This window comes from Sorghum bicolor, chromosome 1 (genome assembly GCF_000003195.3).
Source record: "Sorghum bicolor cultivar BTx623 chromosome 1, Sorghum_bicolor_NCBIv3, whole genome shotgun sequence".
Classification (NCBI taxonomy): Eukaryota; Viridiplantae; Streptophyta; class Magnoliopsida; order Poales; family Poaceae; genus Sorghum; species Sorghum bicolor.
This window is the reverse complement of record NC_012870.2, coordinates 68,124,393-68,151,400: the sequence shown is the minus strand read 5'-3', so window position 1 is coordinate 68,151,400 and position 27,008 is coordinate 68,124,393. Positions and strand designations below refer to the sequence as shown.

At 42.3% G+C, this 27,008-nt stretch overlaps 5 protein-coding genes across 8 annotated transcripts; 3 read left to right on the top strand and 2 right to left on the bottom strand.

The window, feature by feature from the left end:
* On the top strand, positions 1,726-4,310 carry LOC8081077 (protein trichome birefringence-like 6). The gene is made up of 5 exons (XM_002467933.2): positions 1,726-2,873; positions 2,974-3,166; positions 3,253-3,443; positions 3,569-3,727; positions 3,829-4,310. The coding sequence occupies exons 1-5, from the start codon at positions 1,816-1,818 to the stop codon at positions 4,139-4,141; spliced, it is 1,914 nt and encodes a 637-aa protein (XP_002467978.1). The 5' UTR covers positions 1,726-1,815; the 3' UTR covers positions 4,142-4,310.
* On the top strand, positions 5,113-7,833 carry LOC8083990 (protein trichome birefringence-like 6). The gene is made up of 5 exons (XM_002467932.2): positions 5,113-6,346; positions 6,431-6,623; positions 6,709-6,899; positions 7,077-7,235; positions 7,336-7,833. Exons 1-5 carry the CDS (start codon positions 5,394-5,396, stop codon positions 7,661-7,663), a joined length of 1,824 nt encoding a protein of 607 aa, XP_002467977.2. The 5' UTR covers positions 5,113-5,393; the 3' UTR covers positions 7,664-7,833.
* LOC8083989 (histone-lysine N-methyltransferase EZ3) lies at positions 7,877-16,669 on the bottom strand. Of its 4 annotated transcripts, none has more exons than XM_002465329.2 (17): positions 16,504-16,669; positions 16,288-16,404; positions 15,840-16,171; positions 15,167-15,328; positions 14,765-14,849; positions 14,480-14,617; positions 14,313-14,360; positions 14,163-14,234; positions 11,190-11,851; positions 10,894-11,044; positions 9,622-9,839; positions 9,298-9,429; positions 9,013-9,103; positions 8,874-8,921; positions 8,658-8,786; positions 8,491-8,568; positions 7,877-8,416 (listed from the first exon to the last, which is right to left on the bottom strand). In XM_002465329.2, the coding sequence occupies exons 1-17, from the start codon at positions 16,549-16,551 to the stop codon at positions 8,228-8,230; spliced, it is 2,700 nt and encodes an 899-aa protein (XP_002465374.1). In that variant the 5' UTR covers positions 16,552-16,669; the 3' UTR covers positions 7,877-8,227. The 4 variants fall into 4 exon arrangements, 3 of the variants coding, with proteins under 3 accessions (XP_002465374.1, XP_021303691.1, XP_021303699.1); XM_021448016.1 differs by having other exon boundaries at positions 11,190-11,842; XM_021448024.1 differs by lacking the exons at positions 16,288-16,404; positions 16,504-16,669 and having other exon boundaries at positions 15,167-15,333; positions 15,840-15,977.
* LOC110431699 (ubiquitin-conjugating enzyme E2 32) lies at positions 18,882-21,901 on the top strand. The gene is made up of 5 exons (XM_021451063.1): positions 18,882-19,148; positions 19,495-19,626; positions 19,709-19,793; positions 20,916-21,079; positions 21,157-21,901. The coding sequence occupies exons 1-5, from the start codon at positions 19,035-19,037 to the stop codon at positions 21,601-21,603; spliced, it is 942 nt and encodes a 313-aa protein (XP_021306738.1). The 5' UTR covers positions 18,882-19,034; the 3' UTR covers positions 21,604-21,901.
* Positions 23,176-26,193, bottom strand: LOC8083988 (ATP-dependent Clp protease proteolytic subunit 5, chloroplastic). The gene is made up of 9 exons (XM_002465328.2): positions 26,008-26,193; positions 25,841-25,933; positions 25,616-25,739; positions 25,416-25,508; positions 25,065-25,110; positions 24,916-24,988; positions 24,082-24,116; positions 23,897-23,985; positions 23,176-23,610 (listed from the first exon to the last, which is right to left on the bottom strand). The coding sequence occupies exons 1-9, from the start codon at positions 26,106-26,108 to the stop codon at positions 23,413-23,415; spliced, it is 852 nt and encodes a 283-aa protein (XP_002465373.1). The 5' UTR covers positions 26,109-26,193; the 3' UTR covers positions 23,176-23,412.

Here is a 27,008-nt window from a genome sequence, read left to right as displayed (position 1 = left end):
CTCAAAAAATTTTCATCTCCAATCTAAACAGGCCCTTAGCAATGATGAAAAAAAAATCTGAATTAGCTGCCCGTGATATGTAATCGACGCCTTGGGTCGACCTTGAAGATTATTCAGCCCGGGCACACAAAAAACTGAAATTGGGATGTGTAACTTAAGTCGTAAGTGGCAACTGCTTCCTCCATTTCAAAATATAAGATGTTCAGGATTTCAGATTCATAGTATTTATCATGCATTTAGATATAAGCGTATCTCAAATATTAGTCTATCTTAAATTTAACATTGCACCACTTTTCAAAGTTCACATATAAGTTTATCTCAGATTCATGGGGTGGGAGTTCAAAGCTAATTCTATAGATCATGCTATGATTCTACTTTACAATTTATAACACGTTCAACTTGCTCCCCTACGGTAGAAATACAACCCATAAGTTTCTCTCTCGTATAGCCAACAATAATATACAAATATAATCCATATACAACTATATTAACTTAATTAACATGTGTCTAAATTATAATTATTAAAATAAATTCAATTTCGATGATCTAAATAGGGCCTTAGGGTATCACTAGACTAAAGTTTGATCAGATAATAGGCTAAACCTAAATCAATTATTTTCTATTTTTAATAAGTTCTACGCATCAATTAGCCTCTATTATTTTTATAGACCATGATTAATTCATGTTCAGGTCTTCTATTTGTCATTCAAAACATGGGCTATTTTAGCCCATCCAAACACCCTAATCCAGGGGGTACGTTTGTGTGCTCTTTAAGAGGTTTTACGAAAGCTTTCTACCACATTAATATAGTAGACGTATCATGATTTTTTTAGTGAAGTTAGTTGGGGAAATCTATCTTTTTTTTATAAACTTTTATGAAAAAAAAAACTCGATCTGCGGAGGTAAGATAGTCCCCAAGAATTGCATCAAGAAGAAGACCTACGACCACGATTTGGCATAGAACAAATGAGGGGATTTTTTATTCATAGTCTAAAAATTTGCTCCCATGGGAAGTCTGCTGAATCCTCTAACCAGACTAGAGGCCCTTGCTTGTTTAATTCGCTTCCATGAGGAGTTGAAGCTAAGCCTATTGGATATTACTCAAGTGTTTTAATCACTAGACTAAAAGGTCCTTTGGCTAGACATATCACAATGCATTGGGTGGAAATTAGGATCGAATATTCAAAAATTTAAAAGTTGGTTGAGGATTTTATTCACCCGTGTACCCAGCTTGTCAGGATGTAAGGCCTTGTTTACTTCCAAAAAATTTTGCAAAATAAAAATAGTAGCACTTTCGTTCGTATTTGACAAATATTGTCCAATTATCGACTAACTAGGCTTAAAAGATTCGTCTTGTCAATTCCGGCCAAACTGTGCAATTAGTTTTTATTTTTATCTATATTTAATACTCCATGCATATGTCTAAAGATTCGATGTGACGGGGAATCTGAAAAATTTTGTAAAATTTTTGGTGAACTAAACAAGGCCTTAAGTCAATTTCCTTCCATTTTGACAGTTGTGTGAATTGTGATTAGCTCCTGGGCGAACGTGTGACTGATTTGACGAACACAGAGAATGAGCGAGTTTCCGTCACATGTCCTTCGTCTGAATGAATAGTCTGGTCATGCTTAAACAGCGCAGCACCAGAAGTTCCTGTTCATCCGATCAAAAAAGATGTTCCCGTTCATGACGTCACCGCACGTCCGCACGATCCACCCGACCACGGCTCACTTCTTCGGTTACTCGCAGTCGCCATTGCCGTGCAAGCAATTACTTCCCCGTCCCCTACCCACCCTCCCAGCCACGCGCAGATCAATGGAGAGGCAGAGGAGCCCCTTCTCCTGCTCCTGGTCGTACCACTGCCACCTGCTGAGCCCAAAGAGCCTCTTCCTCGCTTCCTTCGCCTCCTTATCCCTCCTCTTCTCTTTTCTCTTGGCCTTCCGCCATGGCCGCTCGCTCCACCTTCCCTTTGCGCTCGCCGCAGCCCCGGCGCCGGTTCTCGTGGGCGGTGGGGGTTACTGGGGCGACCCAGCGGCGGTGGAGGTTGAAGAGGCGGTTCTCGGGCTCAGGAGAGGGGAATCGGCCGCGGAGGGAGCCCGCACCGCTGTTCCCGGAGACTTGTCGGTGCGCGGCGTGGGCTCGGTAACGCAGGCGCAGGAAGCTGTTACTCCAGGAGGGAATGGCAGAGCACCCTCGAATGGTGAGGTTTTCAAAGAGCAAAAGATCGTGGAAGCTGGAAACCACTCTTTTGGTTTTGGAGGCTTGGATTCGGCTGTGGAGGAGGTGAAGGAAGCTGCTCCTGAAGGTGGAGGTGGCGAGAGGTTGTCAGAAGATTCGATTTCAGAGAGACCAGTCATAGCAGAAGGCAAGAATCTTAGCAAAGAAGTTCTTGGTTCGCCAACTGCATCAGCAGAGAAATCGGAGGGAACGGGGTCTGCGCGAGCTGTCAATTTCTCCATACAAGCTTCAGGTCCCTTAAAGGGGTCGAAAGGCGAATTCTTGCAAGATGGACATGTTGACGGTAGGGCTATTTCCTCTGTGCATGGAGCTTATGCTTCTGAACAAGGGGAACGATGGGAAAGCTCAGATCGTTCAACAGTGAAGTACAAACCAGGAGCAGCTCCAGTGAATCCAACTAAACAAGAACCTAATCCGAATCCAGAAATGGCTGCGAGCAAAATTGGTTTGGCGCAAAGCAATGCTGCAAACTGTGATGTTTCTGATGGGAGTTGGGTGTTTGACGAGAGCTATCCAGTCTACGCGAGCAATGTGTGCCCATTTATAGATGAAGGATTCAGCTGTGAAGCTAATGGGAGAGTGGACCAAAGCTATATGAAGCTCAGGTGGCAACCTAAGCATTGCAGCATTCCAAGGTGTTGTTACATTAGGATATTTTTCTCGCTTCTTTGGTTGCTTAGGAATTTGGGCAGTACTAGAAGTTTGTCATTCACTAACTTAATGTGATAATTTTAGGTTTGATGCTAGGAAAATGCTTGAGATGCTGCGAGGAAAGCGACTAGTGTTTGTTGGAGATTCCATTAACAGGAACCAATGGGAATCCATGATGTGCTTGCTGAGTACGGAAATCTCAGATCCTGCAAGGATTCATGAAACTCGTGGCCGCAAGATTAAGAGAGAGAAACGATATTACAACTTCGTGTTCTTGGTTCGTATGATCTATAGCTGATGTGGAACTAGTCTACTCAGTGTCTAGACTAGTGCATAATACTCATCTTGGTGTCATTGTTGCAGGACTATAATTGCAGTGTAGAGTATCATGCCACACATTTCTTGGTGCATGAAGCCAAGGCAAGAATGGGCCAGAAGGGCACAATGACGCTATGGATCGATACCATAGATCGGAGCTCATCAAGATGGAAAGGTGCTGATGTGCTTGTGTTCAACTCTGCTCATTGGTGGTCACGTCACAAAACAAATGATGGGTGAGGGTTCACTAATGTGAAGCAATGAATAGAGTTCTTGTTCATAAAATGCATTCTTCAGTATTCTTGTTTCCTGTAACCTTGCAGACAAACGCTAGCACCTGATGATTACATATCTGTTGCAGAGTGAATTTCTATCAAGAAGGAGATCATGTTCACCCATATCTTGATGCCTCCACAGCTTTCCAAAGAGCACTAACGACATGGGCATTGTGGGTTGACCGCTACATCAATCCACAGCGAACTCGAGTGTTCTTCCGAAGCACATCGCCGTCACATTTCAGGTTTGTCCTTCTACTGTTCAATCTGACAGGAAGAACTAGAGAAATGTTGCTGTTGTCTTCTCTATGGAGCATTTGGTTGTAAGATTTACCACTGGTTGCAGCGGAGGAGAGTGGAATTCAGGGGGACACTGCAGAGAGAGCACACTAGGCCCTAATGACAGCCGTCTATGGCCAATGCCTGAGATAAACGTGATGCTGGAACAAGTCTCTAAGCAAATGAAGAATCCTGTGACAATTCTGAACATCACTGATCTATCCAGGCTAAGAATGGATGGTCACCCATCTGTTTATCGACGGAAGGGAGTAGATTTAACAGCATCGAGTGCCCAGGACTGCAGCCACTGGTGCCTTCCTGGAGTCCCAGACACATGGAATGAGCTGCTGTTCTACCATCTAGTGTCCTCACGAGAATAGGACAGTAACAAGGTGGTGATCACAGTCTTTTTCCTTTTCTGGATAAGCTCTTATATGTTTTTTCCTCGGTAAATGTAAGTTGATTCATTGACTGTAAATAGAGAGCAATTGGTTGGATACCATATATAGTTCCATAAATATTCCTAATCAATTACCAAAGGAGTTTTTAGGGATCGTTTCAAATGTGTTTTTGGGGATAATTTGTTTTACAACTAAGACACCGTGGTTAGACAATTGGACTGATAAACAAATTGAACTACAATGAGTCAGTGAGCATTTGGCCTTTAGTCATCTCACTACGCTCATAGTTGCTCCAACAACTCCAGACCGTGGGGATCATCCCCAGAGTTTTTGCCCTTAAAAAACAAGAATCCTTTTTTTTTCTCATTTGTTATTGTATATAATTCTATTGACCAGTGATGAAGTTATCATATGCCAATCATCATATAAACTAAATGGCCCTTGTATAGTGAAATAAGATCAAAGCATGTGTTAACTGGAATTTTATCACTCCCTTATACATACCAAAATATATCAAGGACACATGGGCGATCCTTGAAATTTCTGGATTTCCTTTTGAATGCAAGGAATTTCAAAAGAAACAATTTATGGCCTTGTTTAGTTCCGAAAATATTTTGGATTTCGGTACTGTAGCATTTTCGTTTTTATTTGATAAATATTATCCAATTATGGACTAATTAGACACAAAAGATTTATCTCGTAATTTACAGGCAAACTGTACAATTAGTTTTTGTTTTCATTTATATTTAATGTTCCATGCATGTGCCGCAAGATTCGATGTGACGTGGAATCTTAAAAAGTTTTTGGTTGCGGAAAGCAAATGAGACCAGGTGTTTTACGGCTTGTTTGGATTATTCCTCTAAACTTTAGAGATTTAAACTTTATTTATTTCACAATAATGCTCCTTATAGTTGACAATAGATTTATTCCGAACGTGGCTAACAAAAATGTGAGAAGCGATGCCAACTGCTTCCTTTTTTTTTTTTTGACGACACAACTGCCTCTCTTGAATGTCCAAGAAAGGTGGGGGCAGACCGCAGACGAACAGTTACGCTTACTCCACCACACCAGAAGCCGTTTCCGTTTCCGTTACACTGACCCTCCTGCTCCTCCGGTCCTCCCTCTCCCTCAGTCCGTGCTTGAGGCTCCCTCTCCCCCCTCCAGAAGCCGCACGGCTAGCTATTGCCGTACCATCCGCCCTTGCTTCCTCCCCGCAGCACGGAGCAAAGCAATGGAGAGGCAGAGGAGCTCCTCCTCCTCTTCCTCGTACCAGCTCCTTAGTCCCAAGTGCCTCCTCCTCCTGTCCTTCGCCTCTTCCTCCCTCCTCTTCTCCTTCCTCTTCGCGCTCTTCGCCGTCCGCCACGGCCGCCCCCTCCACCTCCCATTCGCCATGCCCAACGCCTCCTCCACTGCGTCCCTTGCACGGTCACCGCCTCTTGGGGGCGGTGGGGGTTCCATGGTCGGCGCGGTGGCGCTCGCGCCGGAGGCCGGTTATGCGGTCCGTGGGCGCGGGAGTGGAGATTCAGTGGCGGATGGAGCCCACCACGCGGTTGCCGGAGACCTGTCGGCTCGCGCCGCGGGCTCGCCAATGGATGTGGAAGAAGCGGTTGCTGGAGGAGGAAATGGTGGAGCACCCGCGCCTGGTAAGGTTTTGGAGGTGCAAGAGATTGCAGAAGCTGGGAGAACTTCTGCTTCAGAGGAAGTAGCTGCATCAATGGTGAAATCGGAGGAAGGAGAGTCTTGGAGAACTGTCAATTTGTCCATGGAAGCTTCAGGTACTGCAATGGAGATGAGAGGTGAATCCGTGCAAGACGATCTTGTGGTTGTGGGGGATAAGCACAATTCCTCTGTACAAGCAGCTTATGGTTCTCAACAAGGGGAGCAACTGCAAAGCTCATATCATTCAGCAGGGAATAATAATTCCGTGGGAGCTCCGGTCAATCAAAATAAGCAAGATCCTAACCTGATTGAGGAAGCGGTCATGACCAAAACGGATTCTACAGGAGGCAATACCATACATTGTGATGTTTATGATGGGAGTTGGGTCTTCGATGAGACCTATCCACTCTACACTAGTGATTCATGCCCTTTTATAGATGAAGCATTCAGCTGTGGAGCAAATGGAAGAATGGATCAAAGATACATGAAGTGGAGGTGGCAGCCTAAGCATTGCAATATACCAAGGTGTTTGCTGCGCTCCTGCAATTCCTTAGTTCTTTGGTTGCTTAGGAGTTTTGCTATTTGCTAACTTCTTGAAATAAAACTTAGGTTTGATGCTAGGAAAATGCTTGAGAAGCTGCGAGGAAAGCGACTAGTGTTTATTGGGGACTCCATTAACAGGAACCAGTGGGAATCCATGATGTGCTTACTGAGAACGGCTGTCTCAGATCCTGGAAGGATTCATCAAACCCATGGCCGCAAAATTACTAAAGAGAAGGGTGATTACAACTTCAAGTTCTTGGTTAGTACCTGTATCTGACTATGAGTACTCCATTCATCAATGTCTAGGCTTGTAGATGGTAATCATCTTGGTATTGCTGTTGCAGGACTACAACTGTAGTGTGGAATATCATGTGACACATTTCTTGGTGCATGAAAGCAAGGCGAGAATTGGCCAGAAGCGCATGAAGACACTACGGATCGATACCATTCATCGGAGCTCATCAAGATGGAAAGGTGCTGATGTGCTTGTGTTCAACACTGCCCATTGGTGGTCGCATCACAAAACACAATCTGGGTGAGTATATTGATTAATGTGGATGACAATCACATCAGATGAACAGTTTTTATTTGGAATCAACTGCCAAACAACTCCAACCTTGACACTATTATTTATTCTTCTAAAAAAATCTAGAGCTTATAATAAAAAACTAAATCGTGTTATTAAAATCTGGTTATCACATATACTTTGCAGAGTGAACTATTATCAGGAGGGAGATCATGTTCATCCCCATCTCGATGCCTCTACTGCTTTCCAAAGAGCACTAACCACCTGGGCATCCTGGATCGACAGTAACACCAATCCACAGCTAACTCAAGTGTTCTTCCGAAGCTCATCCCCGTCGCATTTCAGGTTTGGTCTTTTACTAGTCAATCTAACATGAGTGTCATAAGAGCTGCTGTCGTCTCCTCTGTGCAAGCAGGTCGATGTAACTAGTTATTGTCAATTTCAGCGGTGGGGAGTGGAATTCAGGGGGGCACTGCAGAGAGAGCATGCTGCCCCTTAATGACACCCATGCTAGGCCGGTACCTGAAAGAAACGTGATCTTGGAACAAGTCACGAAGCAAATGAAGACTCCTGTGACAATTCTGAACATCACTAATTTATCTGGGATCAGGATAGATGGTCACCCATCTGTATATGGCCGGAAGACAGTAGATTTAACCGCATCGAGCGTACAGGATTGCAGCCATTGGTGCCTTCCTGGAGTCCCAGATACATGGAATGAACTGTTATTCTACCATCTACTGTCACCACAAGAAAAAGATGTAACAAGCTAGTGGCTGAATTATTTGCCGGCTCATTTTTTTTGTCGGCGGGGATATTTAGTCTTGTCTGTAAATGTTAATTTGATTTGAAAAGAGGGCGCAAGTGCACAATCAGTCAATCATGCTTGTCTCTGCAGTCCTGCACCCCTCTCTGCAACCAATAATGTGACATGCAAATAGCCTATTATCAAGTTCTAGAAACACTCCTAATGAATCATCAAATACTTTCAGGAATAAAAGTGTACATTTAGCAAATAAATTTCATCTTACCAAAAAATATACAAACAAGGTTATAGTTGTAGCCATCTCAGCTAGTTGATACTCTAGCAATAGCCACTCCAGTTTGAAAACCTGTTAGCAGTCTATCTTTTCTCAACCTAACAAGGTTGTCACCTTCCGACCTAAGGTCCACAAATGTTTATATGCATTTATTCTCCAACTTGATGTCTGAGAGTTTGTTTACTAATAATGAATATATCTATTAACAAAGTCCTCGTATAATGACTAGGACTAAATCATGTATTAAATATATATATAATTTACTGCATATTTGTATCATCCGGAGCGACTCTTCAGCTATCGAGCAACTTTGTGTGCTCGATGATGAGAGACGGATGCTTCGTCCTTCTTTGATCCTTCGGGTCTCCTAGCCCAAGCTGGAGCCTGGTCAGGCCCATAACGATAATCATAAAAGAGTTCGTCGCTAGCCTCAATATGCTCCTTCGCATAGATACCAACCCGATGGTCGCCAGCCACCAACATCACCTGGAAAGTAGGATGAATTTAAGATGAGCAACATAATAAAGAACTAAATGCTATTCAGTAATTGAAATTCTTACCTTTGCATAGCAGTTGGGGTTAGATGAGTGATTTGCGAACTTCAATTTGTCCCCCTTGCGATAAGCATCCAATACATACTGTGTAAAAGTATTGAATTCAAGCTTACTGCATTGAATTAAACAAATATTTCAATACAATGAAGAAAGAGAGGAGGGACAAGAAGCACCTGGTCATTTAAATCAAATAGAAATGATGAGTTTGCCCGGTCATAAATTTTGCCGCGTTTGTCTGCTTCCTTGTGAGAGATCAATTCACCAGTATATTCTCCAAGATAATCATTTTTATTTACAGGATTCTACATATTGCAAGGAAAATAAAAAGAAAATTAGCCAGAACAAGAAAGAAAGTATCACACTCAGAGGTTTTTGTTCGGTTATCTGACCTTAATGAATGCACCCCAACCTGCAACATCAGACCTTCCTAACAAAATCTGGTCCATGGTAAACAATTAATGCAGTTAGCGTTAGGAGAGTACAATGATACAAAGGGACAAATAGCACCGCGAATATACTCAGTCTCACCCTTTGCTGTTGTTTCAAAAGGAGCTTCATATTTCCACACTGATAGCCATCACCTCTTGCAGGTGGCTCACCTAGTGAACCATCCCCACAGCTGAAGATAATATATCCATCGTGTTATGTGTGATAAAATATAATAGTACAAATCAGAAATATGAATATGACAATAGAACAAGATAGGCAGTTAACAAAAATTACAGTTTCTTGAGTCTTGCCCTGTTGTATGATTATTTTAACTAGTTCATGAATGCATAAAGGTCAATTGTTAATTAGACCAGTGCTGATTACCTCACCCAGCAATTCCTACAAACATCTGGATCACATTCACGATTGGCTGCAAAACAGGGGCACTGTCTGCTTCTGCATTGACTTTTTGCACAATGACAGCCTCTAAACTTGTTTTTGCAGCTCTTCGAACACCTATTGATTAATCATGACACATCAGTATTCAGAAATGAAATCAGTATCATTTTTTTACTCTGCATTTTTATTAGTAAAAATATACGAAATAATTGTCAGTTCATACTTAATCACTAAAAAAATGGGGGTAAAGGAACAACAGAAATCTATCTGCTCAGTAAAAAGGGAAAGTTAGCATAACTTGGGACGCACCCACAGTACTTTTCGCAGCAAGTTCCATTTTCCACACAGGGGCAATCTTTACCACACATTTGCTGGCACACACATGGGTTATATTGTGTGTACCATTGCTTCCCATCACCAATTCTTTTTCTAACAGTTGGATGCCCTGCAGACTTCCAAGTATATTTCAGCTTCCGATTGCGGCCCCTCCGACGATAGATTCTTGTTCTGGCAACCATGTCTTGCTCCTAGAAGACAAGGACAATTAATCATAGTATTACTAGCGTAACAATGCCAACAGAAAAACAAAGGGTTTTTGAGCTGCAATAATAGTAGGCAAAAGAAATATATTTAAATACAAAAAGGACTGTACAGATGCTTATGAAAACAACCAAAGAAAAGGAAACCATATGAAACAGGGAGGAAAAATTAACAAGGGTGGCAAGCCAATCTAATAAAAGACTCCTAGCTGGTTATCTATTTATTTTTGACTTGTCAGTTTGACTGTGGAGTGGTAGTCAGGCCATATATAGCCACTTCATATCAACAAATCAGCGAACAGGGGATAAGAAAGTGGATAAGGAACTTCATCCAACTTTGCTGGAAAAAAACTGGATTTGGGTTCTGAGAAGAATGGTCCAGCCCAAGCAGATGGTGCTGATTATTGCTTCACAAAAGCATCCAGAGATGGGGTTCAAAACAAGCATGTCCACAGTTGAAGAAACCAGCCAACTAAGCACATGAGCTTATGCTGTTATGTGTTCACTAGGGAAGAGCAGCCTATAAGGCCTTGAACCTGCATGCATGCCTATTGCCACCTCGTTTTTTTCTCATCTATTTATTGATTATATATAAAACAAAACTCACATTCCAACCATTGATCTAATGACCCCCAGTTTAGATCTGGTAACATGGGTGGCAACAGGTCTGATCCCAAAAGGAAAGCTGTTTTACATACCCCCGTAGTAGCATATTTTACCTGTTTTCTGGAATGGCAATTCCTTGGTTTTTCTCCTGTTGCCTCAACAATATTACAAAGGCTATTCCCAAAAGGATTAAAAAAAATCTTGTACCCCCCCCCCCCCACCATAAAATACCGTGCAATGAATAGAAGTCATTGTATGTGATACCTTGTCCCCTAATCTGCGGCCAATCATAACAAACATAATCACAACAGCATAGTAAGAGGCTGAATTCAGACCAATGTGGGCTACCAACAATTTACATACCTCTAACTTTTCTGATCTGAGTGAATACCAATGAGGTAAAGCACACAAGCTAACAGGACAAGAAAGTGCATACCATGTAGTCTTGTTCAGTTTCTGCAAAGTCGCCCGAGATGGATTTATTCAAGAGAGGTCTCTTCGCCATCGCTGCACCATTGTTGTACATGTAGTTGGCCACTTCCATGCAGGTCTTCAGACCAGATAGTAAATTTCTGGCAATGAGACAGCTGTGACCGATGCACACAAAGGTCATACAACTAGGGAATCAAATTATCAAATTAAACTAATAATGGAACTCCTTTTTCAACAAGCCTAGGGAAACTAAAAGATATAATAAAATAAAATGTTTCATTACATACAACATATAATTACCTGTTCTTTCCAAATATCTCTATGCCCTTCAAGTATAGATCTCGCTCTAAGGCACTCCAACAAGAAAGAGTGTGCTCCGACAAATTATTTGTTGAAGATACTTTATTACTTTCTCTTCCCACATTTTCAGTAGTAGTAGTTGGGTTTTCTCCATAGATATCTTTGCTTGAAGTCTTCTTAGTGGACTCGTCAAGAATTCGTAGTTTATCACCCCCGGATTCTCTAGACTCTGGTCTTGTGTCACGAATCTCCGGAATGGAAAGTTTATTCAGTATATTGCTTGCAAAAGAAATGTCAGAAGTAAAAACCTTCTGCCTTTTGCCAGGAGAACGCTCCCTGTACCTAGGTCCATGTTTTGAAATCTTGTGTTTCCTTAAACTACTGGGAGGCAAATCAGAGGGTACATTCTCTGTTTCAGAGGTATCTGCTGAAGGCGGAGTAGTGCTTTCCTCAGCGCTAACAGAAGAAATTATTTTTGATCCACTGGTTCCAAATAGTGTCATGGATCTAATGTTGCCTTTCTCTCGGTTTGAATCTTCTGATTCAGACATAATATTAACATCAACTTTGTGTGAGGCGGTTCCTGATTCCATAGTATATGTTGCACAGCCACCAAGACCATCATCATGCATCTCTTGAAATCCTTCTCTCCACTGGGGAAACTAAAATTTAAGTTAGCCCTGGCACACAATGAAGTAATTGCCACGAATATTTATGGAAACATACAAGCTCAATAGGATAAATGCTCTAAATAGTTGAGAATGTATTAGGAACTTGGGCGATTTAAAGCATTTCTATTCCTTAGAAAAAAAACATATAGGTGGAGATGTGTGCCTGCCTTCTGGCTACATCAACCATGGGTTCTGGGTCCAATTGTCCTGGTAAACCATGTGCCATGAGAGTAGCATTATGCCATAATAAGTTTTAGTTATATACTCGCAATACCACCAACAGACACCACACCCTGTACAGGTTGAGCAGGAAAGATTTTTTCGAAGGTCTACTATGGAGTCATCTATGTATTTGATTCGGGAAGCTCAGATAAATCAAAATGGGCTTCTCTTTTTTTTCATAGCAGCTGGTATGTGTCTGCTCCACAACAACAAAAATGGGTTTATACCTCTCTGAGTTATTCCAGTCTAGAATTTTACTATTTGTCAATGGATATGCTTCAGAGTTCTAGTGGAATTATTTGCATGCTCCCATCCTAGCACATAACATAGAGTTCATGATGTTTAACTAAGCTTATGCACGTATACTATTATTTGTTAGGGAAATCCTTCTGTTACTTTGATGTGTCTGCTTTTTCAGAGAGAAATAAGGCAGCCAAGTATTTGTGCTTTGACAGAATTTGTTCTTTTAGTATCAGTTACATGAATATCACACTGTCAATCACTAGCACCGGAATTAGGAGGCAATCAATTGGGAAGGGGAGTGCCAGCAATATCATTGTTATCTAACCATGTTCTCATTTATTTGGTATCTAATGCTGACACAGGTAATGATGTTTTTATTTGAATATTATTTTTCTATCTCCAATCACGGGCAGTACTGGAGCTGACCAGGCACAATGGTGCAGCGTTCCACGTAGGACGAGGGGCGAAGTTGAGCTGAAAAGAAAAGTATGACTGAAAACACTTTGATAGTTCATGGATGATTTTTTTGAACCAGGAAAACAGTAAGGGAAGCCCCCACTGTTAGCTTTTATTAAAACAAAAAATCAACCACTGTACAAAACAGAAGGAAACACTCCAGCTAAGACCAAGCGAGGCTAGAAGAAGAAAAATTAAGAAACACTATACATAGAAATCAACCCAGGAGAGAAAAACAGATCGCTTGTTTTTTTAAAAAAAAAACTGTCACTTTGATAGTTATGGGATGAAACTTAGCCCAAAAGAAAACTGAGGATTAACAGTCATTTTGAAAGTTTGGGAGGAGATAGTTGAGGGACTAAAATGACTATTCCACCTTCTGAATCTGTGAGAAATTTGGTGCAGAGGAAGTTACAGAACAAGACTTTTTGATGGAAAAAATACAGGAAGTGGTAATGGATGGCGAGGAAGATTAAAGTCTTATGGATGATGGAGAAATCTGGGATTTACTCTAAAAAATCCATGTATAGGTGGAAGACCTTCTGAGGCGGTTCTATGCAAAAGAAGGAAGAAATTGTGGAGCAATAGGATGCCCCTAAAGCTGAAAGTTCTGGAACAATGAAAATGGAAAGGGGGGTGCTAATTACATCATCTGTAATTGCCCAGATATTGTAGATCATGTTTTCCTTTTGTGTTTTAGCTAAATTCTGTTGGGTGGTCATCAAAGGCGCACTACGATAGGATAGGACACCTACAAATATGCAATATTTCCTAGATGAATGAAAAGATTATAACCTGAAGTTTTTCTCTTTTCGGTGATTACTTGAGCATTGTGGACAACTCGAAATAAAGTGATGGTTGAGAAAAAGTGTTAGTCAAAATGTCCAACTACTTGCAGAGATGGAAGATTCTACTGAGGCTGGCGGAGAAATCAAAGGTGGAACAGATGGACAGGGACAGAGTACTTCCTGAAGAACAAGAAGCTTCAAGATATGGAGGAGCTGCTGTAAGGTTTGCGTGAGAGGGGACAAGCCCTTCTCTTTTCCAATCTTGTCCGGTGGCCTGTGTGTCATGTTTGCTTTTGGGAGTCTATAATCTTTCTTAGCAGTTTGCTGTTGTTAGTGGTTTTCTCCTGCTTTGTTTGTAAGCTGGTGTCCCCAGCAAGTTGCAGACATTGTAAACAGATTTGCTTTCTCATAATCACGGTTATACTTTGTAAAAAAAAGGGGGGGGCGGGGGACGCCACTGAAAAAATAGGTCGAAATCATCTAGGAGTTGTAGAAAAGAGGTATTTAAGGATTGTGAAAGAGGCTAAAAAGAAGTATCTATAACTTGAGGAGCAGCCAATATGGTAGTAAACTTCATTCATGAGGAGACATACTCGAAGGTAGCACTGATGACCACATGGCTTCTTGTTTTCAGCAGGCTCAAAGCTGTAGGGTTGCTTCTCACACTGACAAACAAAAGTATTTTCATTTACTTTGCAGGGGAAAAAAATAGAAATTTCAAATGCAAATGATCTGTTACTTACTGGGAATACCAAATTCTGTGAGCAACCATGGAGGCGGCAATCAAAAACCTGAGTGAACAAATGTCCTAGGTAAATCTCAACCTTGAAAGTTTAGTTGAACCAATCGGCAAAACACAGCCTTGAAAACAGGAAATAAAAGCAACAGAATGCCAGAAGTGGAATTATACCAAGCATCTGCGGCAGAAGAGATTATCAAAAGAATCCAGAACAGCATCCATAGTTTTGTCCAGAGAAAGTTGGCTTTCTATCTTGTCTGAAGATGCAGAGTGCTTCTCATTTTTCTCAAATAGAACTTCAGATCTTTCCTGTCATTTTATGGAAAAAGCAAAGTCGCTATCAAATTTTGGGCATCTTATAAGTTGAACAAATGTAAGGACAGCCGGGGACAGTTAACGTTTATGGTATACAAGTCACTTCACTAACTTAAAAATCTTATTAAAATGGTAGACAACCTCAATTTCTGATGGAGTTGCATCAATAAACTGGCAGAGGACATTAATAACCTCTCGGTTTAACCCATGCTCTTGAGTAGCTCTCCTGTAGAAGTTACATAAAATCAGATAAACATGAATTCATATGGAAAAATAAAGGTCAATTTCTTATTTCAGTGTGCAAAATTAGCTAAATTTCATGTTTAGACACCATGAGAACTGTACAGTGAAGCTTGTGTTGGAACCACTTCAGTACTTTGCAACCAATTTCCTCAGGCACCACATCTGGTTTCTTTCAGGAATGTAATGGCCTGGTTCTGATACGCATATCTTACCTTAATATTACAACTTTTTTTTTTGTGTGTGTGTGCTGGGGGGCTTAGAACCTGTGTAAATTTTGAAATATTTTGTAATTTAGTTTACCATATCAATTGATCTTCTCCCTCTGTGAAAAAGTGTTTCTCTTCCTCTGGTTCTGGGATTTCTTCATCACTGTCACTGCAGATCAGAGCCTCATTTCCAACTGGATCATAGTAAATTCTTCTCCTACCAACAACTGACTGATCGTCGGCCATTCTTTGGTTTCTGCGCTGTGTTATTTAGAAGATAGTAAAATATCAAAAAGATAAAGGATGCAATACTTATTCTAAGACGTTATATCTACAATGTTGTCATGCACATAACTACAGTCCAATCTCCTTAGAGTGACCATGAATATCAGAAAATAGTGCCCTTGGCCATCCCATTTGGAAAACATATGAACATAAGAATACCAATATCTAAAGTGTCGGATGTGTGGTGGTAATAAAGATATAAAATGAATATCACAGATGCTGATAGAGTTCCCACAGCTAAAGGGTATGGAAATTTGCTGTTTTTTTTTTCAAAAGTTTTATATTTTATCATATGACTTAAGTACTCCTACATTGGTTTGGAGCATCATATAAGCACATGCGTTTATCGACTATCCAATCCATAATCTCACTCCAAGATCAATTTGGCACATGAAGTCATGAGCTCCAAGAAAAAATGCGAAGCAGCATAATACGGTAAGACGTAATCAGAGGGGGGAGGGGTGTAGGCAACAGCACCATACTTGTCCAGGAAAATCCAAGTGGTGTACGGAGGGATCCTCTCAACCAACGGCAGCTTCACGAACCGCACGACTGTCCGCTGCGCGGCAGCGCCCGAGCTGGAGAGCGCGAGCGTCCCGGCCGCCAGGTTCTCCTCCTGCATGTACACCACGTCCCTCTCCCCTATCCCGTTTGCCAGGTCTGACCCAGCGAGCCTGGACTGTCCCTCCGCCGCGCGCTGCGACAGCGCGTTGCCGCCATAGGTGCCCCTCGACGCCACCTCCGCCGCCGCTGCCACGTCGAACAGCGCACAGGAGTGCCTCTGCAGCGTCTTCCTGTTCGCCTCCAATTTCTCCTGCAAAGAGAGCCAAACACCCAATCCACCGACACATACGATTGAGAAAACTAAAACCGACGCTCCTCCCCCGAAATTTCAGTGACATGATGATCGGGCCGAGCGCGGTCGCTCACCTTGATGTACGCGAGGCGCCCCGATTTGATTTGGCGTATCAGCTGCGTCAGGTTCGCGTGGATCGAGACAGCAGAGGCGGCAGCGGCGTCCCTGCCCATCATCCCCTGATCCGACCGCTGCAGGGCACAGAAAACAGGGAGAGAATCGAAACCAATCAAATTGGGGAGATCGGGCCGGTGAACCCGGGGCGGATGGAATCGAGAGGCCGCGTGCACCTTGGATCGTTGGGAGGAGGAGTCGGAGGCCTTCGACGACGAAGCCATGGCGGGCGGTGGCGCGAGTTCTGCGACGGCCCCCCTTGGCCTCCGTCTCCAGTCTCCACTCCTTGCGCTTCGAAAGGCTCCTCTGTTCCGCTCTGTCGCAGTAAAGGTGGGGCCGACGCTGGCTCTGTGTACGTGTCGGTGACAAGTATTAAAAACTAGGAGTAGGGAGGATCCGAAGGACGGGCCTAGATGTCAGAAGCAGAAGGAGGCCTTCGGACGCGTGCGGTGCGGCCGTTTCGCGCGGCGCGGGGCGTTTCGGTGCGCTCACGTGTGGCTCCGGTCTATGATTGCAAAACTGGGAAAAAGGTCTTCTTCTTTTTTTTTTCGTTTGGCGATTTATAATGACATAATAAATATTACCTGCATCCAAAATCCAAAAAGAATCATTTCTAGTCGTGCCGTGTCCTAAACCAAACTATCTTAAATTAAAAGCTTATATAAAACACTATTAAGATCAAATTAGGCACTATTAAGATCAAATTTATCATGAAATATATTTGCATAGGCCTTGCTTAGTTCCAAAAAAATTACAAAATGGACAATGTAGTACTTTCGTTTGTATTTGATAAATATTGTTCAATTATTAACTAACTAGGCTCAAAAGATTCATCTCTCAAATTATAGGCAAATTGTGCAATTAGTAATTTTTTATCTATATTTAATGTTCTATGATGCGTTGCAAGATCTGATGTGACGGGAAATCTGAATTTTTTTGCAATTTTCTTTTGAAAACTAAACAAGGTCATAGTCTACCTACTTATTATCGTAAGCAATTGTATGCTTAAGACAAAACTAAAGATGTAAAAAAATATAGCAGACATATTATAATGAAAAAGTAGTAAAATCAGTGGGCTTACCGCATAACCGCCTTCTTCGGCGCTAGCGGCTCCATCTCCCCCGCCCTCCTCCTCTCCGGCGACCCTTGCCCTCGTCGCTGCCACCAGCCCCCGTGAACATACTAGAGTTCATCAGAGCTCCACGAACACCTTCCTCCTCTTTCCTCACCCTCTCATGCGAAGCTCCACCATGGCCATGGAGCCCCCATCCCCCTTCCCCCGCCCTGATCTAGCCCGACAACCTCCACTACCGCCACAACCCCTAAATCGGCATCCAGGCATCCTCATTGCCTGATCGGCCTTCCTCGCTCTAAATCTTCCCTTCTAAGCCTACTGGAGGAACAAGAGAGGAAGAACTCGCCAGAAACCCTAAATCGTGGATCCATAAGAAGGAGCATCAGGAGGACGAAGATGAGGAAGAAGAATAGGAATCCTACCTCGTCCGCCAGCGCCAGCGCCTCCACCGTCGGACCTCGCCGCCGCCACTAGAAGGGAGAGAGGGAGGAGCCGCGTGGGAAGAAAGATTGAAGAAAACGTCGGGGCACGAAGTGGAAAAAGTCACGCGTGAGGAGAGTAAGAGAGATGCGTGTGCGCGTGAGGGGAGGCCGTGTGTGTGCATTGTGTCAAAAAAATGATGTTTAAGTCCTTACCTATTATAATTTACATTTACATTAGTGATGATCTTTGTAATAATTTTTCAAGGCAAGACTTAGACACACACACATCATATACTTAGGAACAACTAATATTAAGATTGATTGGGTTGATACTCCCTCCATTTCTACATGTTGTATTATGTTTATCCTAAATTAAATATTTTTCTGCACATAGATTGAGACTTTTTTTTTTGAAAGGAGATTACCTTTGCTTTTGAGAAAGCAATAGATCGAGACTTGAAGTGTGCTTAAGTATTTTTTCAATGATTATTTATATTCAATCCTTTTCAGATTATAAGTCGTTTTTAGCGTCTTAAACGTAATATTTTTCCTGCTATATACACATAGATGTGAGATATTTTTCGCGCCAGGCTAACCGAGAAGGCCTTGTTTAGTTCCGAAAAGTGAAAACTTTTCGGTACTGTAGCACTTTCGTTTGTTTGTGACAAATATTATCCAATCATAGACTAACTAGGATCAAAAGATTCGTCTCGTGATTTACAGCTAAACTGTATAATTAATTTTTATTTTCGTTTATATTTAATGTTTCATGTATGTGCCACAAGATTCGATGTGACGGAGAATCTTGAAAACTTTTTGGTTTTTAGGGTGAACTAAACAAGGCCTCAGACTTTAATCTGAAACAGACAAGCAGACCCCCTGATCGCCCGCAACCAATTCGCCCACGACCCTCCAACCAATAGGGACGCGCCATCTCACCTCAACCCGCCACGTCACGTACAAGTGGGTCCAACTTACTCCTCTGCCCCACACGCCAGAGACCTATCCACGCCTCCATTTAATTAATTAATTAGTATTATATAATATATATCCCCCACGGTCTTCCGCTACCTCCCGTGTCTCGTCCTCTCTCCCTCTCTCTCTCTCCTTCTCTCTCCTCTTCGATTCCCAATTTGAAGGCTGCCCAAGCCCAACCCTTGCGCCGGTAGGCGGCGGCGGCGAGGATAGAGGGTTCCCCGAGGAGGAAGTGATGGCGGCCACGGCTAAGTACAATCGGAGCAACCCGGCGGTGAAGCGGATCCTGCAGGAGGTCAAGGAGATGCAGTCCAATCCCTCACCCGACTTCATGGCCCTTCCCCTCGAGGTCTCAATCTCAACACCATCGCTCACTTTAATAACGAAATTTGTCCGATCTGATCCTATTCAGTCCTTAATCGAATGTCGACTGATCATCGATTGTATTTCCTCGTATTGTGATGTTCGGTGTTTTAGGGTCTCGATAATTTTTGACCGGTTTGCTTTTTTTTCTAGATCTGATAATTCAACTGGTAATATGATCGATTAGCAGTAGGACCTTGCCGCTTAGTACTTGATTGCGGATCGAGTGGAGTATGTTTTAAATTTCATCTCCGAAGGAAGGGGATATTTTTGGCTCAGAATGCCAATTTTCGATTGACGCTGATAAGGTTCACAATACATTCATTGAGTAGGAGGACATCTTCGAGTGGCAATTTGCTATCCTTGGCCCGAGAGACAGCGAGTTTGAGGGTGGAATCTATCATGGCAGGATCCAGCTACCCTCGGATTATCCATTCAAGCCACCGTCCTTCATGCTACTTACGGTATGTAGTATCTGTTCTAAGTAGCCTCTGTTATCTCACTACCATGTTTGTGAGCCGTTGCTGACTTCACTATGTGCTGCAGCCAAGTGGACGCTTTGAGATTCAGAAGAAGATTTGTTTGAGCATATCCAATTACCACCCTGAGCACTGGCAGCCTTCATGGAGTGGTGAGTAACCTTTGGTCATATGTTTATAAATGACTGCTGAAGTGCTCTGTCAGTTTTGCTAAAGGACCCTTCTAATAAGCTGAAAAGCACCATTATTCATCTTCCACTGTTATTTAGTGGGCTATATGAGCATGGTGCAAAATAAATTTCTTTTTCTTTTGGTCTTTGGATTACTATCAGACAAGTACTTGCCTTATGGCTAGGACAAAAGTAAATATGGTTTGCTTCTGAGAATATAGAATTTTGTAATGTTTTTTTTTCGTGGGCAGTTTCCAGTGCCATTAGGTCATTACCTAAGAGGCATCAGGTTGTATATGTGCTTCAACACTACAGTTCATAAAAAGTCTTCTATTGTCTTGCTTTTCTTTGCTCATGCGTGCTTTGAACTCCCTTCTTTTGTATTCACTGGTTATAGCAATATGTAGCAGTAATTTGATATTCTTTCATATGTTGGCACCATTTTTTTCATAGTGCACATACATATGTTATGTACACTATACGAGCATGGTGCAAAAGAAAATGGTTCTTTGGTTCTTAAGGAATTGTCCTGCAGCAAGTGTTTATCTGCTTGACCAGGCCAAAGGAGGAACATATGTTTTCTATGTATGTTATGCTTACTTTTATAGTTGGGAACTATTAAGGGATTGTTTGCTTCACGCCCTTCTAGGCAATAATCATGGCCCTGCCTGAAATCGTATGCCTGGGGTTGATGCCTGGACCGGACAGCTTTACCTGGTAGCAAAGCAAACAGCCCCTTATGGATGTTGGAGTATGTTGTACATTTACTAATTAGTATGACCCGGTCTAAAAGTGCTCAATGTTTTGGCATTTGGTTTTCAATTCAGCAATTTGTCAATAGCAGTTTTTTAGTTTACTTGCATTTCAATTGGAATGGTTTTTTCTTGTTCAGTTGCTATATTTTGTAAATAGGCCAAATATTTAATTTGATATTAATTAATTTTGTCTGCTTTGTACATAAGCTTGGTGCTGTATTTGCAAATCATCGGATGGTGTCTATTATGGAGTGTATTTGATTATCCAATGTGGACTGGTCTGTTTCATGATTTTGTGTTCACAGAAGTTTTAACTTTTAAGTACTAAACTAAACAAATCCTGTTGCAGTCCGCACAGCGTTGGTAGCCTTGATTGCATTCATGCCAACGAACCCTGGTGGGGCATTGGGCTCACTGGATTACAAAAAGGAAGATAGACGAGCACTTGCTATAAAATCACGTGAAGCGCCGCCAAAATTTGGCTCCTCAGAACGTCAGAAACTAATTGATGAGGTAATTCCTAGTCAAAGCTCAGGCTCAAAATGTGTGCCATTTCTCTATCTTTTGACGACGTACTGTTTCAACCACAGATCCATGAGCAAATGCTCAGTAAGGCTCCTCCTGTCCCCCAAGCGCTACCAAATGTGCCAAACGAGGAGTCTAACCAATTACCCACACCTAACGCTTCTGGTGAGCATGCAGACAAGGTAGATGAAGGTGACAACACATCTGGGTCTATGTCAGGCTCGTTGAGTGGCCTTCCTGTGCCTGAATCTGAATCGGGGGTTGCAGAAAACACTGGTGAAGCCTCAGCTGTTGAGGTTGCCAACCATCATGTGCCTGAAGCGAGCCATAGAGAGAACATTCCAACAGTTCCTTCGTCTCTGCAGAATCCTGCTGTTGCGATCCAGAAGCCAAAGCATGACAGGCTGTTGACCTTGGCTGCATTTGGGCTGACTCTTGCTATTATGGCACTTGTGATAAAGAAGTTCTTAAAAATCAATGGCTTGGGCGGTTTCATTGAGGGCAAGTTCTGAGTAGGGATTGTGCATAAGTTGGATGTAAGAGATCACTCATTCCTCGTACTGAGCATATGCTATAAGCTATATAACACCCTAAGATTTGTAAATGGCTGTTGTTTAGTTATAATAGATGAAATCAAAATGGGACAGTACTATTAATACCCCATTGTATGTAGTACACTTGATGGAAAATTGCCGGAGTTTTGAAGCAGCTGATCTAATGTATATGTTTGCTACAGCGTGCACTTTGTAAAACCGGAACCCTCAATTCTCAATCTCCCTCTGGAGGGTTTTGATTAAGAATTTCATGAAACTTGGTGTTGCAGAACCTGAGCTGGCACTCGGAACAAAAGGATTGTGAATAGCATGGTTTTCCAAACCTAGCTAATTTCATCCGTGTTGTTTTCTGTGCGTTTCCTATGAAAATGAACCGGTTCCTGCAGAAATCCTGTATTATTCTTGTGAAATTCTATGCGCCATCCTAAATTATAGTAATTCTATGAATCTTGAAGAGTCAAAGCATCTTAAATTTGATAAACTATAAAAAGAATTAAAGATTTTACGACATCAAAATAGATATACTATAAAAATATACTTAACGAAGAACCTGATGGTATTATTTATTTAGTATCATAAATATTATCTTATCATATAAGACACTGTTAGTGTAAAAAAGGAAGACATCCCTGTGATAATTCCCAAACGGAACTTTTCTTTCAATAAACATAGTTATCACCGTTGCCTGTTAACCTAAAACGGAAGACATCCCTGTGATAAAACATTTCTCAAACGGAAGACATCCCTGTTAAGGCCAGTGTAAATGCAATGTTTCATCTCCCAGTTTCCAAGACATAAAACTTTACATGAAACATATATCTCTCAATGCATAATTTTGTTACACAGTTTCATAGGACTATTTTAGTTTTCCGTGGGTCCCATCGGTGTCTCCCTTTATCCTCTCTGTGCGATGGCGTCTGGCTCACGCGAGCGCACGACAGAGGTGTGCCTTGCGTAGCTCACACCCGTGGCTTTCCCGTCCGGTGGAGCCCGTACGTCAGCGGCCACGCCCGGTTTGGCTGAAGGCAGTTTCATGTCCCATGACCCCATCCCGTGTTCGGTCGTGAGGGAGAGCAGAAGGAAGAAAACAGAGCAGAGCTATGGCGGAGGTCCGCGATGGTCTTCTGCGCCTGCGACGGAGGAGCTCTCGCCCGGGTCGGCGGAGCTCCCGCTCACGCCTGGAGAGGCCGGTAGGCCGCCATGGCTGTTCGCCGCGTGCCTCGCCTCGCGTCCGGCGACGCCCGCGTGGAGGTCACGCCCGCGTCCGGCATCCGTGCTCTCACCGTGTCCCATCGAAAGTCTAGAGGAGGAAGAAAAAATCACCGATGAAACGAAGGAAGCGTCTCAACGGAGATTTCACTCAGTTTCCGATGCATTGGAAACAACGCTCAAACGTTTCGTGGGGATGAAACGTTTTCCTTCTCTCTCCTACCAGTTTCATGCAAAAAGCTTCTTTTTGATGACGTGGCAGTCTATTTAATGTGCATGAAATGCTCCATGAAACCCCATTGAGACTGGCCTAAGCTGTTATTGATCGAGTACATAAGCCGCGGAAACCAACTCTTTAATACTGTCAATAAATTCCAATGTCCATCGCCAAGAATGGATACCCTAACCGTAGATCTTGTATTTTACAAACTTTGAAACCTCTGGATGTAGAATATTATGAAGCCAGGCTAATAGAAAACTGCAGTGCAAACTCAGTTCCAGCAGACACATTGATACAATAAACAAAAAAGTTTGACGGAGTTATAGCACATTTCATGACTAACTGGAAGCTGGAAGTGGTTGAAGGGCCTTGAGAGGATTCATGATTACTCCATCAATAAGGCCATACTCCTTTGCTTCTTTCGCGCTCATAAAGTAGTCACGGTCAGTATCTACATTGATCTTATCCAGGGGCTGCCCAGTGTGGTATGCAAGGTATCCATTTAAGTTAGCCTTGTGGTGCAACATCTCATTAGCCTGAAGAAAATAATCAGAAACTTGAGGATCGGCAACTGCTGGTGTAAATAACAATTGTAATTCTTACTTGGTTGCCAAAAGAGGGGCTCATTGGCCTGTAACAATATGCAATATATAGAGATAAAAAAATGCAATATATAGCAACTGTAAGCCCAGCAGAGTATGAAAATCAGAAAATAAGGATCTTTGTTGAGAAGAAATGAGAACTGAGAATATCTTTGGTTAAGATGCTGTACTGGTCTAGAAAAAGCATGACATTTTCCATAGTCCCACATTGTGAGTTTACCTGAATTTCAAGATCAGTCTCCTGTCCTTGGGCCCCTCCAAGAGGTTGATGGATCATTATCCTCGAGTTTGGTAAGCTGTATCGCTTTCCTGCATTATATTTTCACCAATTTTATGATTTCTATAACAAAGTTTGGATATGTAAGCTACACCTACATGTATTTTATTAGCAATCACTACTGTTACCTTTGGTCCCAGCACTAAGTAGAAAAGCTCCCATACTGCCAAAAGGAAACATCAAACAACAGAAAGAGTGTAAGAATCTCCAGATAATAAAAGATAACATTGCGTTAAACAATAATAAAAAATAGTCACAGAATCTCAGTAATAAATAATAAACATGTCACACCAACAAACTGTAAAACTGAAACACAAATTAGATCTCTAACATTCTATCTTTAATTGTCTATGGCTAGTTACACTAAAATATAAATACTAAAAGCAGGAATACATAATGCTTATTTTGTGAAAGCATACTTCATTCCTACCTTTTATTCATAGCAGAACTACATGTACCAAAATTAGAATGGAAATTAAATTACTAGGCATTTCTGTGCAGATAATCACTGAGCATGCTTGCTACGAAAGGTGAATTTGCTGAATAATAACCTCAACACAGGGCAAGTATGCAAAATAAAAGCACATAGCTGCTTTTGGAATCCATCTGGAGTTGACAATTGTGTAATTTGAGAACTCACCTACTTAACTGAAGATATGGTACTATGGTAGTTTAAAAAACTCACGCCATGCAAGTGTCTGCAAACAAGAACTAGCTAGCACAACCAAGGCCATAAACATTCTAGTTACTACAATCCCAAATCCCAGACTAAGCAGGTTACTATGAACTGAACATTCCAATTACTGCAAACACAAATGATCAATTGTGCTTATTGAGAACAGAATGAAATACATAGGGAAAATAAAACTAGACCTAAATAGTCAAATATGAAGATGAAGATCATATAACATGCAAAGCACTGAATCAACTAATGATGGTTCAGCTGAATTTGTGTTCAGTACCTTGCAGCTAGTCCGATACAAACAGTGGATACATCAGGCCTGATATGCTTCATTGTATCGAATATAGCCATTCCTAACAGAAAAACAAAATGCATTGGTATTTAATTGAAGCAGCTAATGCAAACATATTATGTTACATGAGCTATTACCAGCTGTCACTGACCCTCCTGGTGAATTCACATACATAATGATATCCTACAGGAAAATTGAAAAGAATCAAGCACTAGATCTAGATGGAAGTAAGAAACCATGTTTGAATATATAATTGTCATGTAGTTGAGTACTTGAGTCCCTAGCTAGATGAAATGGCAACATTGGCTAAACCTACAAGTTTAGTGGTCACAATGGTATAGCCCAATTCCGCACCACAGAAAGTTAAAGAAGCACTATACGAAGTGGTTCATTGTCCAGCATCAACGAACAAAGGTTCATTTAAAGCACAAACATGCTCTATTCACACGGGGATTACAGCAGCAAAAAGGTTTCCCCTTCGTTTTCACCTTAGTGGGATCAATAGCATCGAGGTAGAGCAGCTGTGCTACAATGATGTTGGCCATATCATCCTCAACAGGGCCACCACACCGGATAATCCTCTGCACAGAGGACAGATATATAGTCACACAAACCTCACAATACAATCCAGTAAAACCCATCCTAGTAAGGAGGCCAAACACTTCTAAAAAATACAGTGCCATCGTACATGCTGGAAAAGCTGACTAACGACGCTCTGGAACCGCTCCATCACCATGGGTGACGGCCCACGCTCCTGCCCCGCCGCAGACTCCACTGGGAAGTAGGGCGACCTCGGCACCACCAAGTCATCCCTAACACATAGGCACAAGCAACATCAGAAACCCCGTGGCACCTAACGAAGCCCATTTCAGGCAGACGGCGCGGAGCTCGAAGGGCTCAAGACAAATTCCACCTGATCGACCAAATCCCGCGCCTCGGAGCAGCCCCGTAAGGCACCGGGCCTCCGGCTACGGCGGCAGTCACGGCACGAGCGCACCTCCTGCTCCTGCAAGACGCGGATGGAAAGTTAGGGTCGGCAGAGAGGCCGGGTAGAGGAAGGCGAAAGGAGAGGACAGAAACCTGAGGAGTTGGAGAGATCTGGGAGCGGGGTTGGTATTGGGGTTCGGGCGGAGGAGAGGAGTGGTCAGCGAGGAGGAAGAGGTAGCGGTGGCGGTCGCCATGGATGGGAGTGGGAGCTCGCGTGGGGTTTTGGGCGGAGGGGGCTTTGGTTTGTTAGCCCTCCCCTCTTATCCGCGAGGCGAGAAGAGTGGTAACTGGGTAATAAGAGAAGAAAGGGTCCCAGAGTCACTGGGGAAAGTGAAAGCGTGGGCTTGGTGATATGGGCTTTGGCCCTTTCGGCCTCGTCCGCACTTGGAGGCCTATATCAATATCAATATTCAAGGAAACGCGCGAGAGAGCATTGAAGCATACCATTTTTTTTAAAAAAAAGTTGCTAAAAACATTTTTTTAAAAAAAAATAAAATTAGTAAAAAGGTTCGTCTATGTTCTAACGTAACGTATAATTTATTGTGTGTATTCATACTGAGTGGTGGTGCGGCACCAGTATGTGAAGTGAAGGACAGGGAATCGAAAGATAGAAAAGGAATAAGGGGCTATTTAGTTCCCTTCTATTCCAATTTTTTTTGTGTTTTAGTTTATCATTTTATATAATAAAACTAAACACTATGCAAAATTTTTGGCAAAAAAGTGATTATTCTCCATTTTGGATTGTGGTCTCAAGAGACAAAAAAAAAACCTCAAAAGAGCCTTAAGAGGCCCTCATGACTCATGAGGGCAGTAAACATTCCAAATTAATTGGAATTTGCATTTTATGGAGAACTAAACACCCCCTAAGTAACAAATAGATAAAAGAGAAAGATAATGAGAGATATTTATAGAAGATTTTGTTTACGAGAAGAGTGAGGCCGCGAGGGTAAAGAGAGACAAAAGAAATGAGTCACAAAATAGAAGAGGGGGAGTGATAGACGTAAGAGAAACTCCAAGAGACTATATTTTTTCTAATTACTAGTAGGAATGAAAATTTTGGTAAAAAAACCCCCTCTAATAGCTTCTTTAATTGG

Coding starts and splice junctions, on each gene's coding strand:
- LOC110431699 (XM_021451063.1), top strand. CDS start 19,035: ATGGCGGCCACGGCTAAGTACAATCGGAGCAACCCGGCGGTGAAGCGG. Junction 19,627..19,708: donor CGTCCTTCATGCTACTTACG/GTATGTAGTATC, acceptor TATGTGCTGCAG/CCAAGTGGACGCTTTGAGAT. Junction 21,080..21,156: donor GTCAGAAACTAATTGATGAG/GTAATTCCTAGT, acceptor TTTCAACCACAG/ATCCATGAGCAAATGCTCAG.
- LOC8083988 (XM_002465328.2), bottom strand. CDS start 26,108: ATGGCGACCGCCACCGCTACCTCTTCCTCCTCGCTGACCACTCCTCTC. Junction 25,740..25,840: donor CGCGGGATTTGGTCGATCAG/GTGGAATTTGTC, acceptor CCTATGTGTTAG/GGATGACTTGGTGGTGCCGA. Junction 25,111..25,415: donor ATGCTATTGATCCCACTAAG/GTGAAAACGAAG, acceptor ATTTTCCTGTAG/GATATCATTATGTATGTGAA.
- LOC8083989 (XM_002465329.2), bottom strand. CDS start 16,551: ATGGCTTCGTCGTCGAAGGCCTCCGACTCCTCCTCCCAACGATCCAAG. Junction 9,430..9,621: donor TGCTGCGAAAAGTACTGTGG/GTGCGTCCCAAG, acceptor ATTAATCAATAG/GTGTTCGAAGAGCTGCAAAA. Junction 8,569..8,657: donor TATTTGATTTAAATGACCAG/GTGCTTCTTGTC, acceptor ACTTTTACACAG/TATGTATTGGATGCTTATCG.
- LOC8081077 (XM_002467933.2), top strand. CDS start 1,816: ATGGAGAGGCAGAGGAGCCCCTTCTCCTGCTCCTGGTCGTACCACTGC. Junction 2,874..2,973: donor AAGCATTGCAGCATTCCAAG/GTGTTGTTACAT, acceptor TGATAATTTTAG/GTTTGATGCTAGGAAAATGC. Junction 3,444..3,568: donor CGTCACAAAACAAATGATGG/GTGAGGGTTCAC, acceptor TATCTGTTGCAG/AGTGAATTTCTATCAAGAAG.
- LOC8083990 (XM_002467932.2), top strand. CDS start 5,394: ATGGAGAGGCAGAGGAGCTCCTCCTCCTCTTCCTCGTACCAGCTCCTT. Junction 6,624..6,708: donor ATTACAACTTCAAGTTCTTG/GTTAGTACCTGT, acceptor TTGCTGTTGCAG/GACTACAACTGTAGTGTGGA. Junction 6,900..7,076: donor CATCACAAAACACAATCTGG/GTGAGTATATTG, acceptor TATACTTTGCAG/AGTGAACTATTATCAGGAGG.